This window comes from Clarias gariepinus, chromosome 23 (assembly GCF_024256425.1).
Source record: "Clarias gariepinus isolate MV-2021 ecotype Netherlands chromosome 23, CGAR_prim_01v2, whole genome shotgun sequence".
NCBI classification, from domain to species: domain Eukaryota; kingdom Metazoa; phylum Chordata; class Actinopteri; order Siluriformes; family Clariidae; genus Clarias; species Clarias gariepinus.
Window position 1 is genome coordinate 21,366,076 of NC_071122.1, and position 17,262 is coordinate 21,383,337.

A 17,262-nucleotide genomic window follows, 5' to 3' on the forward strand; every position below is an offset into this window, starting at 1 on the left:
TAATATCACGGTCTAAATCTGGCTCAGAAACAAGCCTACGATTTGTGCATTTATAACAGTTTTGTTTGTTCTGCAAGCAAGTATTAGCAGGAGTATTCTCAGACAGAGAGGTGAAGGCAGAACTATCAGACCGGCCAAGCACTGATCCCATTTCCTGTTAACATTGTTTTGGCCAACGCTTCCTCTAAACTTCTGTGATGGTACTGCTATTGTGTTTGGAGGAAAAGCTTTCAACATTCCCAACATAAGAACTCTCTTGTGACTTATAGTGTGCTGCCATGCCACTGAGAGACTTACGTGGAGTACTTAACCAAGTCTTGACAGGAGAAAATTTCCAGACTCATTTCTCATTTCTTTTGCACTGCACCGACAATCTCTGAAGAAAACTGTACTGCACTGATGTCATATTAACACAAGCTGTCAGTCAGAGCTTGTAGCTTTACTGGTTGTGATTAATTGTTGTAGGAGGATGTTGACCATAACATGTACATCAGCTGTACAATAATCATCCCCTCTCTTAGGAGTCTGTTTAAAGGGGGAGCGCTTTATATTTTATTGTTTTGGCAGTTCATGGTTGTGTTTGGTTTTCAGTCTGAAGCCTTCCTGCAATGTCTGAAGAAACGTATGGAATCTCTTTCCTACAGGATATAATAAAATATTACATGCCAGCTAGAGCTCCAAACTGTACTGTACTTTTATGCACTGTCAATTGGATTCCATTACATTTTCAGGCATTTAAGTTTTCGGATTAAATTCAATTCGATAACCCTAACGTTTACTGTCTTTTTGTCTTTAGCAGCTATATTTCTTACAGGTTTTAAGGTACTCCAAACTAAGCTTCTAGTATCTAATATGCATTGAATTGATGTGTAACTGCTATGTGTTGTTTATTTTTTAGATTTCATGTCTCATTCAAAGTGATTATCTTTTATCCTGCTGATCCCTCGGTGCCTCACTCCATTCCAGGAGGGGGCAGTAATGCACCAACTGTCCATAAGCTCAAAAGAAGAAGAAGCAATTTGTCAACAGTGAAAAGTTAAATATTTGAAAGTTTATCTCACTCACTTACTATCATCTATCCAACTTTATCTTGTATACAGGGCCGCGGGGGGTCTGGAGAGTATCCCAGGAAACCTTGGGGCACGAGGCAGGGTATACCCTGGACAGGGTGGCAATCAATCGCAGAGCACACTCACTCACACACTACAGGCAATTTGGGAATGCCAATTAGCCTAACCTGCATGTCTTAGAATTGTGAGAGGAAACCCACAAAGCATGGGGAAAAGACCCGAGGTGGGAATCAAACCCGGACCCTGGAGGTGCTAACCCCTATGCCACCTGAAAGTTTACCTAAGCAGTTAAAAAAAAGCATGAATTGATACTGAATCGGAACTTCAGTAACCCTTTAGTGAAAGATTGATCAAATTGCATAATCAATTAAATCACACTGCTCCTAACGCTAAGGACAATTTACAGGAACATAAAATAGACAGGAACATAAAATAGAGTTATACTTGATCAAAAACTCTCAGAGATAACCATTTAAAATTAATCAATTCCAAACATGGCTTAAAACAAACATATAAGCCAATCATGCAAAACCCTCTTGTGATTCCCTCTCTACAGTCTAGGATAAGGAACATCCTTAAATATTACTTACCCCAATCTTTTATACATCTGTAGGCTTGCAGAAGAAAGTATACAGTTAATTTCCTATCACCTCTACCAACACATGGTGCCACAATCAGGGATATTTATGTACATTTTACCAACAATAGTAAATGAAAACATTTCATACCTCTCTGTCTCTTGCTCTTGTGTGCTGGTTTTGCTCTCTATTCCTGCAAAGCTGTTCATGTCAACATAACCATCGTTCTCATTCGCAGCTGATGACCGGTTTTGGTCGTCAAAGAACTCGGTGATGGTGACAGCCCGAGTGGGCCTCCCTTGAGGAATCTGAATATTCTCATAGTCTGAGTTCATGGCTGGAATGTTTTCATAGTCAGAAGTATCGGCACTTGGGAAAGAGATGGATCGAGGCTTGGTGAGTGGGAGTGGCATAAAGGGAGGCCGAGAGCGGTCCTCAAATGACTCCACTCTGGAGATGCCCCTGCTGCCATAAGTCTTAGGTATACCTTTCTTTTTCTGGCTATCTTTGTAAACCACAAAACTGGCAGGAAAGTCTGAGCTGCGCTGTGGTTTAATCATGCGAGACTGAGGCTGAGGGGAGCTCCCATTACTCCTCCGATCCAGCTCTATAACCCGAACTGGCCCATGGTGGCTAGATTCAGATGATGATCTGGAAGAGCGTACACTGCCATCACCATGTGATTTGCTGTCGCTTTTCCTCTTAAACTTTAGAGCCAGGAAGCGCTTGAATGATGTCTTCTTCTTTTTTGGTTTGTCATTTGATTCATGTTGAATTAGCAGAGAAGGGGAACTTTTAGTTATAGGTCTCTTGGTGATATAAGCCAGTTCAAAGGGTGGTGGGATGTCAACAAGAGATGTAGGTGTAGACACACCACTAGAGGACTGGTGGCTTCTTTGAGAGAAGCTTCCGGAGGAGGTGATGACACAAGGTAGGGAGAGAGTGTCATCTGTCCGTTTCACTCTGTTGTCCATTCTGGGTGAATAACTGCCCTCTAAATGGGTAGACAAAGTAATTTCTCTGCCCTCCGCAGAATACGAACGCGGGTAGAACAGAAAACGTCTAGAGTTTAGTGAAGGAATCATCCGATTGGACTCTGAATTATCTGAAACCTGTGCCACATCTCCATTTTGATCCAAGGCCACAGTGTAGTAGTCATGGGTCTGAGACTCGTTACCTGTCTCCTCAGGAACAGTCTCTGGGACATATCCGGGTACCTTCCCAGAGAGAGATCGTGAACGGGTCACAATGGTCTTTCTGTCTAGAGTGATAAAGTTCTCTCCTTCCGAATCAAAACCTGCCTCCTCGTAAATATGTTCATCACTATCTGAGTCAGAGTCCTCAAAAAAAGGCACTATGTGGCAGTCGAGGTCTTCTATGTCCTCCTCAAATGCCTCAGTAGTGTGGGCAAACACTAATCGGTTTGTTAGCTCAGGAGTCCTGCCTAAGTCCAGGCCAGGGGGCACTGTGATATCACAAAGTCTAAGACGCGGTTGGCAGCTGTTTCTCTTGCTCACACCAACTTGCCTGCGAATGGCTGAGCGCTCCTTAGTGCTCTTTCCTTTAGTTTTACGTGTCATGTCAATAGGCTCGTCCTCATCGCCTATTTCTACGTAATCCTCAGACGACACACACTCTAGCTGCTGAAGGTCTTCATCCTGACAAAGTGAATCTTCGATGTCGGCATACTCATCCACTGCATCTCTATTTGCTGTCTCACTAAGCTCCTGCTCCAATGGTTCATTAGGGGAAGTTTCACTCTCCTCCACCTGAGCCTGTTGTTCATCTACTTCAGCTACGTCATTTGATGAAACACTAAAGGGCTCATGTGTAAATCCCATCTTTTCCTCATCATCCTTTGCTATCTCTTCAGTACAATCCTCATCTGTACATTCCAGTTCAGGATCGGAGGTGCTCATGAGATCAGAAGGCACCACCTCTATGACTGAATATGGCTCAAACGGATCCTCCACTCCCTCTGAAAATCGGAAACGTCCTGATTCGTCTTTGGTGGCACGCTCTGGCTGCCATGCACCGGTGTCATCCAGAGGTCCAATTACATCATATGGGTACTCCTCACACAAGGATGGCTGACTGCCATTCATAGCCTGGGAGGAAAACCCAGCCACCTCGTTTGATGTATCCTCAGTGCTACGCGCTGCACTTGTGCCATCGTTACATAGCTTAGTGTCTGTAGTATCTATTGGGGTTCCACAGAGGAACTCCCTCTCATTGAAATAAGGCTCCTCTGTGTCATCAGCAGTGTCAGATGTCAGCTCCTCGGCATTATCTATCTCTGCATACGTACTGCTCTGATTTAAGTTGGATTCCAGAATTTCTTCATAAGGACTTGGTGTGTCATTGTTGGCCTCTGATTCACACCCTGTTTGATACTCCATGCCGGTGTCCTTCTCAGCAGGATCACCTGTGCCTGGTTGTGGGTGTGCATCATCTGTCTCTTTGATGTGGTCTATAGCAGCTGAAACAGTGGTTACAATAACATCTTTAACCTCATTCAAGGAACCTGCATCATCTACTTCAAAGTGGCAGACCTTTTCTTCTGCATCTATTTCATCTCTTTCTTCTGCTCCCAACTGCAGGACTTCCTCTGTTTCTTTACCATCAATACAATCATTGTTGTGGTTCTCTGGTAATTGTTCAGAAAGATCCTCCTTTTGGGGCTCACCTGGTGGGTCAGCTTCATCCTGAGTAGATTCTGATTCACTGTCCTGCTCTAATTCCAATTCTGATGCAACATCTCCGTTACTAACAATGCACTGGCTGTGTTCATCGTCCTGCTTAGTGGAGACCTTTGGCTTTGGAGCAACTGGAGGTTTGGCTCCTCGGGAAGACAGACAAGGTCTTGACATGAGGGTGGAGCGTACTGTTATGGTTAAACGACTTTGGATGTCTGATTGAGGTGTCTGAAGTCGCTTCTGATAATCTGTAACACAGGTAGAGAAAAGAATAAGGTTAAGGATTTGAAGGTTTGGGGAAATATGAGGCCAAAGGATTTACAGCGAGAAAAAAGTGCAACACCAGTAACCTGCATTCCAATCATAGACCTGGACACTGTGATACAAAAATCATATTTCTCTGACAGGTTGCATACTTGCTAAGAGACAAATAATATTCAAGTCTTGATGAGTTATTACCTTAAGTAAATCCAGCTACCTGCAATCCCATAGATGCACATGCTGCAGTATATTTGTTTTCTTTGCATTTGATCTCTATTCCATCAGTAATCATATTTGATATCTATAAGTTTTTAATCTATAATGTCAGTTGTTAGTCAATTGCTATGACTACCTGTCATACTAAAATAAAACATTTTGTTGCTAGCTACTCATCCACATAAGCACAATTGCACAATGATTGCTTGCAGATATAATCATCTTGCTTACAATAACATTATCATATGTGACTAAGGCCTCATCACTCTCTGACGCATCCTTAAAATATCAAAGAATGCAGGGGATCTGGGTCAAAATGGATTTATCAAATTCATACTACTTCCTACTTCATGTTGTCACTAATTTCCTTTGACACACATGATCACATGCTCACAGATCAGATCGCACTATCCTTATACATGTCACTTATCACACACTTAATACACCATCCTTGCGTCCTGTGGGTTGGTATAAATAACCCTGATTTGTTTTTACGAAGTGATGGTGTAAGGAATTGTATCCGGTACTTCACTGAAATTGTCACAGACGCTCTGATATCTGGATGTATACTATAAACATGGTAAGCACCAGGAGTACATAATATAAACTTAATCCAGTCTTCCACACCACCACATGGACCTGGCATGGTCATTGCAAGAGGTCATTGTGAGAATTCCATCGACATAGCAACAACTGAGTGACATCCCAGCGCCATCTAATCTTTCATGTCTGTAGAACATTAATGAAGTCCCGTAGTTACGTCGTTAACTGGTCAATGCCATCTTTACGTCCTTTTTAAGTTATTCTTGTGTCTGGCTTTGACCGAGTCCTCACGAGGTCTTTTTTTTTTTGAGCATGTCCAAAAAAAAAATCGTGATCAACACGTGCTCCATGTCAAGGTAGACAATTCTACGTCAATACTTAGTGAGAACATGACTCAGTGGGACGGAGGTTTTTAGGTCTGATGTCAGCAATTTCTTTCGGGAAATATTTTGGTAAAGAAACCTTTTGTCTTGACTCAGCCATAATAAAGCGATAGATAAAAAAGCTCATGTCATGTTTAGGTTACACAGTGAAATAACTCCACATGTGTTGCTTTACAATTACATGCATGCGTGCTAATTTCTACACTGGACCAAATGAAGTGGTTCTATGCTAAGTCAGCACCTTCACCGACTGCAACACTTTTTAAGCCAAAAACAACAGAAACCAAAATACAGATACAACCCCGTGACCCCAGTGATGAAAACCAAACAGCATCCTTAAACAGGGTTAATGGGAATTTGAGGCCTCTTTGGTGCAACACACCCTTTCTCTTAACAAAACTCATACACCCTTTGCCTCTTCCTGTTATTTAGTACCTGGCTTGACGCACGTCCTTCTAAACTCCCTTTGCACTTGGTGATCTCCCCGCGAAGACGCTGTTTTCCCAGCGGCATAAATTAACTATTTCAGCAGACTCTCCTGGAAGCTCTGTGCACAGGAAGTGCAAAGGAAAAGCACATTACGGGTTTTCAACGTTTAATCTACCTATTTATCAAATTTTCTTTTCATTTAATCACAGATCTGACTGATTAACAATGGAAAAGATATCCTTCTGACTGTTTTTTAAAACCTTTTTTTCCCCCCTAGAATGTCAAAGAACAATTAAAAAGAGAAACAATACAGCCGTCTGAGTTCAAAACAGGATATGAATTATGCAACAAAGAATTTGATTAAAACAGGACAGAATGGGGGAAGACAGTAGGCTGGGCCATTGGATTGTGCGAAGCCAACAGGACATGATCTCAGCTGTGGCTGGTGTGAAACATAAGCCATCTGATAATGAGGTAGTAGGTGCATCAGCTGTGATAAGTGAGAGGAGGGGAATGGAAAGAGATTACAGGAATCATTTAATAAGAATAATGGACTTCTGAACCATCTTGGGCTTCAAATGTATTTGGTCTTTTGTGTGTGTGTGTTTATATTATCTATTATTCTAGTGTCTTAAAAACTGTATGCACACGAAAAATATACGCCTCTTTACTGACGGTTCAAATTTTTGGGCCCTTCTGTACACACGTGTATATATATATTTGAATTTGATATACAGTCAAAAGTTTGGACACGCCTTCTAATTTATATTTTCTATATTCTATAGATAATTCTATAGACAATTAAGTAACAACAGTCAGTTGTTCTGAAGCAGCTCTTGCAAGAACAGTATTGTCAATTGCATTTGCAAAACCCATCAAGCACCTTGACGAAACTGGCTCTCATGACGACCTTCCCAGGAAAGAAAAGCCAAAACTTACCTCTGCTGCAGAGGAGAAATTCATTTAGAGTTACCAGCCTCAGAAATCACCAATTAACAAACAGCACCTCAGATTAGAACCGTTATGAAAGATTTACAGATGCATAAATAGCAGATACATCTCAATCAACTGTTTAAAGGAGATCACACATTTCGGACGCTTTTAGGATTAAATAAAAAAAAGGTCGAGGAAGACCATGGATTTAGAAGGTGTGTCCAAACTTTAGACATATGCAATGCTTTGTGCGTGAACACGTGATGTATGATTGATGCTTTCATCTGAGTGTTTTGCATTGGGTTAATTTAGCACAGGGGATTTCTCTGTGCAGATGCTGTGTGCTGATTAACACACACACACACACACACACACACACACAAATGCAATTCTCATTAAAATTTCTACAAAGTGGCAAATCTGGATTTATACTCAATCATTAGATATTTAATAACTGCATGAGGCATGAGGATGAAAAGAGATGGATTATGGATGATAAGTGTAAAGTAAAAGTAAAAACAAAGACAAACAGTACTAAGGTGTCTCATGGCATGAGCACAGGAGAGTTTTTATGATTGCAGCAGCAGATTTTAGGTATAGATCCATAGTATATATAGTATTTATGAAAAGTTAAAAGTAAATCTAAGAAGTTAAATGTCCATCAAAAAAAAAAAAAATTAAGGATGTGAAGGCAGGGTTTATAAAGTAGCTATCTATTCTGTTTTGTTTTACTTTTTCCAAATAAGTTGAGTTTTGAAATCTTTCACCTGTGTTCATGTCCATCCGGATGTCATCCTCCGTGGCGTCTGAATGTCCACATCCTTCTCTTCTCCTTCGGTGCTCCCGAATATCCAACACAAAAATATTTCCTTTTAACGTATCCTTTTATCCTTTAATCCGTAGCATTAAACTTTATTTATTTAAACAGCTTTAATTACACTAGAGAGGTAGAAGGAGAGAGCGCGCGCGAGAGAGATAAAGAGAAAGACAGCGCGCCCGAGAGACAGAGAGAGCGCGTGCGTGCGTACATACACACTGGCTGGCTGCGCGAGCGGCACGCGTGCCTTACTTTCTGCGCTGGAGCGCGGGAGGTGTGTTTTCGCGCGCGCGCGTGCGCGCGCTCTTCCTGAGGAGGTCGAGCCACAGTAGTTCTAGTGAAGAAAAAAAACCTCACACAAAACAATCAGACCAATGAAAGTTCATAAATGAATATGCATAGTTAAAAGTGAGTGTGTATTTAATTTTTTTTTTTTGTATTTAATTATCACTTTTGCCTTACAGCAACCCAGCAAATTGGTCAGTCCTACAAAATGCATACAAAGATGTTTGAACACGTCTACAGTTGTCTGGGGTTGCATGTATAGCCATTACTTTAACTTTTAGCTAAGTGTTGTTCAATACTGTATATACCCACCAAGCAAATAAATTGGACGATTGATGAACCGAGTTATTGGAAAAGGCATTGTGCATCATTGTGCAACTGTTTTTGGATGGTAGGGATAAGTTGCTCTTGAAGAATGTTTTGTACCATTCTTTTTTATGGCTGTGTTCTTAGGCTAAATTGTGAGTAAGCCACTTGGCTGAGAAGCAACCCCACATGCAGATTAGGTTCACTGGTGTTCAAAAATTGCCCGTAGTGTGTGAATGCAGGTGTAAATGTTTGTTGACTGGAGGTCCCACCATGGTTGTAAAAATGAGAATAAATTAGCGAAATGGTGTTCAGTGTACCTTCTTCTTCTTCCAAGTAGGGGTTCCAAGTAGAGCCATTTTAGAGAGCTATAACAGGCAACCATCCAAACAATCCCTAAAGAGCTCTTGTAAAAAAAAAAAAAAGTAATATTGATCAAATTAAATTATAAGATGACATGACACTGTGGGCCACACGGGGTTCGCGCCAGGCTCTGCGGTTTCCTCCTGCCTCCCAAAACAATATGGTTGGATAGGTTATGCTAAATTGCTCTTGTAGGTCTGAGTAAGTGTGTGTGTGTGTGTGTGTGTGTGTGTGTGTGTGTAAATGTAGCCCTACAATCTCCATGCATCTTATCCTGTGTAACTGGGATTGACTGTGGATGTGCTCCCATACACACTCAAATGCTGTATGTACAGTAACTGCTGCTGTTGAACATTTCTTGGCAGCTGTAATATTTGGCACATTGAGCCTAAACAAGCTGAATGCAAACAATGTTATTCAGTTTAAGTGAACTGTTTAGAAAACAGCCTTTAAAAACAGTTTTGACGCCAAGCACTATCGAGTAGGTTTCCCAACTGGTCGTCTGTTGCCTGATTGGAGAAAAGTAGCTCTTTAAAAGCCTCTCTCCATAACAGGAAACTGCTCTCCCTGTTTCCTGCACAACAGGCGACACTTCCTTAGCAACTTCTGGACAAAGGTGTTGATGTTAACCCTTCAAATGCTCTCTGAGTTCGAGAGAGACAATGCAAGCGACACGGCTCTCATTATATTGAAATGATATTTAGTATAAATATGGATGTATATTCGTGGCTCAAAAACTAATCTGTGCACTGATTTAAAAAGAACACCTGTACCCCTGCTTTTTCATCCAATTATCCAACCAGCCAATCGCAGTGCTGCAGTGCAATGTATTAAATCACATCAAGACCTTCAGTTAATGTTTATAGTTAACGTCAAAATTGGGAAAAATGCAATCTCAGTGACAATGACAGTGGCAGGGTTGCTCATGCCAGATGGGCTAATTTAAATATTTCAAAAACTGCTGATCTCCTGGAATTTTTACACACCACATTCTCTGGAGTGTATACAAAATTGTGCAAACCCCTCGTGACGAATACCCTCTAGTGAGCAGCAGAAATGCATTGTTGATGAGAGAGGGTCAGAGGAAATTCAGTCCAGTCTGACAGGAAGTCAAATAAATGAGCATTCTTTGCATCCGTGGTGAGCAGAAAAGCATCCCAGAATGCACAAAACAAATAATAATAAAAAAAATGTGCATTAATGTGCATGCCACTAATGTCTTCTTTTTTGATATGCCAAGAGCTATTTATTTGGCTGACATTGAAGTAAGGAAGAAAACACAATGGGACGTCTTGTTATAGGAAAAAATTAATGTTGATATGTGATGTGCAATGAAGTCTCTTATTCATCTTACACTACGCCAAGTTTCCAACATTATTATTGGAAAATTGGAATATCTTTTTTATTATTAAGTTGAACAATGCGATAAACATTCATCCAATGAATCTATTTATAGGAACATTAAGAAGAACTAACAGAAGTGTTTACTGGACTTTGCAACTTACACTGCTAAAGTTTTGCAAATGCACTTGACAATATTGTTCTTGCAAGAACTATTCCTGAACAGCTGACCATTGTGTCTTAAAATACCAATTGACTACTATTGTTGATGTTGTTACTCAATTACCTAATGCCATATGTGTTATTTCATAGTAAAAAAAAAAAAAACTGGATGTAAAATTTAGGAACACCTTTAGACCAGAATATTAGAGTAGAGAATTTTATGAACGCTGTAATATAATGATACTTATCATCTTTATCTTTTCATCTCATATAACTTTTACTCGGACAGATTTCCACCTTACAAGCCATTTGCATGAATCTGATTTTACAGTGTCTCCTTTACAATGCCAGCCCCCCCAAAACCTCCACCAGCTGTGTGTCTGCACGCTTGATAAAGGGCAGATTGTAGACTCAAACGCCAAGAGAAAAGAGCTGTCAGTTACGCGAATCTTCACTTTGGCAGCTCATATTGCGGATTTAGCTTTGGAAACATTAGGGGGTAAATGCAATGGGACATGATTTTTTTTGTGGTTTTTTTTTTCATGCTCTGTATCTTTCCAGGTTGTCCCAAGGTACCGTCTGTCTCTTTCTCTCTCTGTGTGTGTCCTTTGCAACTAGTGGAAGGTCAGACGTATCTCCTGAGCAGCATGATTCCAATAAATCAGCATGGAGGGAAAAAAAAATCATCATAGTACTTTCTTAATATGGACCTGAAAAAACAGGCTACATATTCCATAAACCATTTACTTTCTACTAACAAGATATAAATGTACGATTTCTGTGATCCATCGTGTTCATAATGATCGCATTAATCTTGCAAGATTTGCATCATGAATTCATGTGTTAAAATAGACAGAATAAAAGTTGTAATATTCCAGACGAGAAAGATGGCATGTCAACAATTCTTGGAAAAAAAAAAAAAAAGAAAAAAAGAGTTCACCATCGAGGTTAGTTGGATTTTCAATTGCGTCAGTAGGCCATTTTCAGCTGCTGTACCACCTCTTTGTTTGCAAGGCTAAAGATAACGTGATCCTGGCATTTAGCCCTGCCATTTATGGCTTTCAGTGGAAAGAATTCACACAGAATTTGACCCTTTTATATATATATATATATATATATATATATAAAAAAAAAATAAAATGACACAAATATGTTTTTCTTTCTGAAGCGGGCATCGGAAAACAAGAGCTCTGTTTATGAGTGCTGTAACGAAAAAAGGCTAAAGCCCGCGGGTAGAAGAATGGCACGATGTTGTAAATACGCGACCAGATGCGATACAGGAACATTACTGACGAAAACATGTTTTGGGGCTGAAAACATAAATATCCTTGACCACTGGAGATGTTGGGAATTGTAACACCCCCCCCCCCCCCCCCCCCGCACCCCCCACCCTTCCAACCCACCTGGGCTGTGTGTATATGCGAGAAAGACAGACTCAGGAAAAACATGTCAGAAACCAGCCACATGCTCACACACACAAAGTACTGACCCAAACAGGAAACTGATTGGGGAAAAGGGGTCAGCGACTTGTTCCCAGACCCCAGAAGTGAAGCATTGCCTCATGTTTCACAAGAGCTGCCTTAAAAAAGACCAGCAGGATTGTTTTTATCCTGCAGGAGACATCAGATTAGTATTTTTCTCGCTCAGTGTGTGCCGTTGTCACCAGATGGCTGGGTCAATTCGGAGGTAATGTTTTTCTCACTGGGTGACTCATTCAATTTTTTTTTTTGCCTGGCCATTTTTTTTTTTTTTTGAAGAAGAAGCATTGTATTGATTCGTTTTTAACTTTGTGGAGTTACAGTATAGATATTTCATTTACATTACTTCTATATAATCCAGTCATATCCAAAGTATTTAACAAAAAATGGCTGAGGGTCCAAACCAGGAAAGTAAGGTGGATTCACATTTGTGTTGTTTTCTGCACATCCTCATGATGGTGGTCCTCATGACATCACTCTAACCACCGCATGACTAATAACATCGGTCCAACATGTCACAGTACTTCCTGTTACAAGCTATGTGATGATGGGAAAGGATCACTGAAGGAAACCAAACATGACAAACACGAAAAATGTCCATTGCATTCTAGCCTGCATGAGCAAAAAGTTTTTCACTGAGTGTGTTAAGGCTCTGAGTTACTGATCAGAAGTTTGACAGTTCAAGCCCCGGCTCTGCCAGGGTGTCGCTGTTGGTCCCTTGAGAAAGGCTTTAACGCTGTCTGGTCCAGAGGTGCCGAATAATACAGTAGCTGGCCCCGCCTACTTCTATTATAAATGTGCAATATTGGAATAAAGAAATATATGATAAACTGGTTAAAGGGAAACAGACTATGGAGTTTTTTCTAAAAAATATTTAAAACATTAACATTTAACAAATGTTTAATTAAGGACCTCCGAGTGGTGAGTGGTAAAGTGCTCACCCTATCATCCGGAGATCGCGAGTTCGATTCCCGGGTGATGCTGTAACCTCTCGCAGCCGGAGGTCTAGAGAGAGCTGATTGGCCGAGCTCTCTCAGAGGGGAGGGATGAGAGGTACTTAGTGGTACCCACATTAATCACGGCTCTACAGCCAATCAGAGGCGTTTGTGAGTTCACGCAAGTGTAAGGAGTGCATAGCGCTGTTCTCTGAGTGTGTTACGCCTGAGTGATAGTAGTAGCCTTAATGTGGGAGCCCCCTCGTGATGGGGAGGAATTGGACGTGACTAAATTAGGGAGAAAATCTGAAAAGAATAATAATTAAAATCTCTTAAATAGGACTGGCTGTGTCATGCAGTGGCTGGGTAGTGTGGCGTGTGGCAACCCACCAATAGTGGGGCTCAAACCCAGATCCTCAGATCCAAAACATGTTCTTGTAAAAAAAGTTCCCCCTTCAAGGTACCTAGAGATCATCTTTGGTTTATTTGTCGGCATTAAATGTGCCATTATCACATACAGCCGAGTAACTGCGCTGCGATTATGGGAAGCCATTCGGGCCATTCGGCAAATGTTTTTCTGGGGGGGTGCAAACAAAATAAAAAAACTAACCTTTTAATAATTGCCTGTAATTAGCCATAATAAGTGCTGGAAAAGCGCTGAGTATAAGCTCGGCCCCGATCACATGACTGCTGCTTAATTAGAAGATCAGGTCGATTTGGTCTAAGCTCTTTAACTTTTTTCTTTCTTCATCCGATATTTTAACAAAGAAATGACAGAATTTTCTCTCATATTTAGCTGGATCCCATGTCAATCACTATTCAGTACATTAACTAACAATCTGCTGCCCGTTAATAATCACATGAGCCCAAAATATTTTAAAAACACTATTGATTCGCTAAGAACAAAAGTGGGAGGGTTCTGGGCGCACAGTGCTGCACCCCAAGAATGATTTGAAAAAATCCAATTAGAGCTCAGCCTCAAACCACATGCGTGCCCCGCGTACACGACCACAAATGAACATATTAGAGTTTAGATTTTTTTTTATTGTAAATAAATTATATCAAGAAATACAGCAGAATATTGTGACTAAATTACTTTATTTAATTATTAAAGATAATAATTAATATATTAAATAATTACATGTTAAAGTAGCATTCTTCTCTTCCTAACTTTAAGGGGGCGGCGCCTCAGTGCCCCTTATTGACCGGCCGCCACTGCTAGGTCATATAATTAATTAGCTTTTTTTTAAAGTAATGCATTAAAATTTAACACATTATAAACTTGACTTTAAACTTTAAAATACAAATTCAAGATGCATAAGAAGGAGAAGATTCAATTCCAGGAGCTACAGTATTCCCGTAAAGGTTAGACAATGGAGAAAGAGAAACAATGGGAGAAAAAGAGAGAATGGGAGAGAGCGAGTGGGTTTTAATGGTGGAGAAAATCTGGTGTCAGCAATCCCGAACATTTCTCTCAGAGCGCAAACACGGGAACACCATTTACACCTTCTGCTTGTTCTACTCCCCTAGGTGACAGAGAGAGTCAGCACTTCATCAAAAAAAAACAAATAAAGACTCTATTCTCAGCAGCTTTGGGAGCTGATCAATACATTACTGTCAGCTTGCGAGACAGCAGTGTCCAGAAACTCTGAGGTTATATGGCTATATACTGTACAGTGCAGGTGTGGTGTATGCTGTAAGTCAGTCTGAAATGTAAACAATTAGTTATACTACAGTATTCAAACCTACCTGATGAAAAAGGTGTAATTTTTTTTTTTTCATGTTATACAAACTGTATGATAGAAAAAATGTGTGTGTGGCCAAAAAAGCTACTTCTAAAGTTTATGCAAGGTGGAAGTGACCGAACATGCTTCCCTAAAAATTTGCTCACTTTAGCCTTTTTGTAGAGATTTTATATGTGACCAAAAAATTGCCATTTTTCAGCATTATACTGTCTCGCTTTAAAAAATAATCATATAAAATTTTAATTATTTATATTTCTTTATGATCATTAATACTAAATTGGTGTAAGCGTCTAAAAGACCTGTAAAAATCTAAATTTTCAAAAAATCTGTAGTGTCCGTAACCATGTCAAAATCATGTTGCAATATCTGAACAATTGGCATTTTTAGAATAATACACTTTTTCAGGTTTATGTCTTTTCATGTGAAATTTAAATTGGCCAAGTTTCATCTGATTGACAGTTTTTAAAGATTTGAATTTAAAAAAAGTTACGGACACTACATAAAAAGGCATGAAATTGTATTTAGCTAATGTGTTTCTTTTTATCTGATAAAAATAATTTAAAAAACACACATTTGTGTATGCCTATTTTTACAAAAAAAGACGAAGCATGGATCAGGAGATGAGAAGCATTAAATATTATGAAAAATGGTGTTACAGTATATGATCGTATCTGAAAAATCACTTTTTCACCTACAGTACAGTATGTGAGAGACCTGGCCGTTAAACTTTCTAACAACCTCACCCAATCATGTTAGCCCAGGTGCCAGCGCATTGCCAACCCGAGTGTTTCCCTTCTACCTTCTAGTTTTGTTGTTGTACTTGATTGCGTGATTAATACCGCTAGCAACAATAATTAAACATACCGCGCAACGCCATAATACCTATATAATATTAACAAGCAGGCAAATGACTGTGGTAATTTCCATAGCACATTTAATTAGCACAAGGGGGCATTGTCTCCGCAGTGATTCAGTGTTTTGATACTTGCGAGGCAGTTACGCAGCTGCTGCTAATAAGCTTTCTGATTATTGCGATGGTATATTCTCCGTTCTGAAAGGCCCTCGGAGTCGAGCTCTTGCAACAGCAATTTAATGGCGCTGACTCGAGCTCTCGAGGAGGGACATAAAAAAGACTCGCATTGTGGCCTTTAAAGCAGTCGTGCGCTCGCCTCAGGATTTATGCGTGCTCTGGTGCTCTGTCCGTTTTGAGAAATGGTCTGCGGCGCGCTACCTCGCTGCCCTTTTCTGGAGCGATTCATTTTGCTGTTTTGTTTAATATCACAAGAAAAACTCAGATTTGTCCAGTTAAACCCACTGTTTATGTTCTTGGGTTGGAACCAGCAACCAGTAAATGTGCACCGGCAAAACTGATCCGATCTTTTTGCGTGCAAACGGGGGATTTCCATTAGCATGCTAACTAAACTCGGGTAAATCGCTAATCTGTTTTACTCGTTCAGGTCGGCTTAAAGAAACAATAGGCCTGTTTTTTTTTTTTTTTTAAGTGCCTGGTTGGGTCTTGCTTTTTTCCTGTGACTGTTTTCACATCTTTCAGCCTAATATAACTGAAAGGATGTAGATATCACACTTATAAATATCTCTTTTTTTTCCTAGCCCCTAAGGCCTCCCAAACACGTTTCTTAAAAGGTTTGCGGTGACATCGAAAGCATGAATAAGTCCCGATTCACTGTCCTAAAATAATTAGGCGAGCAAATTTTTTCAAATACACCACCTTTTAAAATTCTTGACATCGTTGGATTCGTGACTGTGTCTGTTTCGCGCACACCCAGCATTCGGTTCGACACCAGAACAGCTTGCCTGAGGCTCTGCGGTTCATCACGTCGGAGGCGTCAGCTGTCTTGTTCTCTCGCCACTGAGATCAAGCCCTCAAATTCACAGATGGCTGTTATTGATTCTTCTCTAGCTTGGTGAAAAGTCAAAAAATACAAGTTTACCATTGGGCAAGGCTAATATAGTAAAATAGCAGTAATAGAATGTTTTTACTCACTTATTGTCTATACAGTCTTATCCTGTATACTGGTGGGGGGGGGGGGGGGGTTAGAGCCTATACCTGGTGTGTTGTGGGGGGGCATAGGTTAGGACACGATGCAGGGTACGCATATAGAGACTCATTTGCACACTATGGGGCAATTTGGGAACGCCAATTAGCCTAATCTGCATGTCTTTGGACTGTGGGAGGAAACCAGAGTACCCTGAGGAAACTCACCAAGCACAGGAAGAACATGCAAACTCCATGCACACAGATCCATTTTATATTTTAAATTAACTGTAAGTGTTCTTCCCAAAAGAAAGAGAGAGAGCGACATCAGCAGTATATCATTAGTGACCTGCTCTTGTGTTCATCTCTGGAGTGCAAAGTCGTTCTGAAGTCACCTGAAACCCATATGTGCTTGCACACACATGTACAACGAGAGAATGTGTGTGTGTGTGTGTGTGTGTGTGTGTGCGTGTGAGAGAGAGAGAGAGAGTCAAGGATGAATGGGCAACGGCACATCATCCTTTATGTACATGCTGTGATCGCATCAGCAAAAATCCGCTATCCTGAATTTCCATTCCTCTTCACCGGCTCACCTCATTAGCACAAAACAATTCTGCTGTCGTACTGACAATGCAAACATTGTGTCACAGTTTCCAGTGAGATCTTAACATAAAAATATTTTACTGTATGCACACCATAACACCTCACCGTGTTTTTGCCGTGAC

General features: G+C 40.5%; 1 protein-coding gene across 4 annotated transcripts in view; it reads right to left on the minus strand.

The window, feature by feature from the left end:
- Window positions 1–8,129, minus strand: part of fgd5a (FYVE, RhoGEF and PH domain containing 5a) — a 53,834-nt gene extending 45,705 nt beyond the window's left edge. For 3 of the 4 annotated variants that reach the window (XM_053483672.1, XM_053483673.1, XM_053483671.1), the window contains exons 1-2: window positions 7,877–8,129; window positions 1,799–4,592 (exon numbers count right to left, since the gene is read on the minus strand). In XM_053483672.1, coding sequence (XP_053339647.1) covers window positions 1,799–4,592; window positions 7,877–7,892 — 2,810 coding nt within the window. In that variant the 5' untranslated portion in view covers window positions 7,893–8,129. Of the gene's footprint in view, window positions 1–1,798; window positions 4,593–6,182; window positions 6,295–7,876 lie in introns of all 4 variants that reach the window. The other variant, XM_053483674.1, reaches the window with a different exon arrangement.
- Between the last annotated feature and the right edge of the window lie 9,133 nt (window positions 8,130–17,262).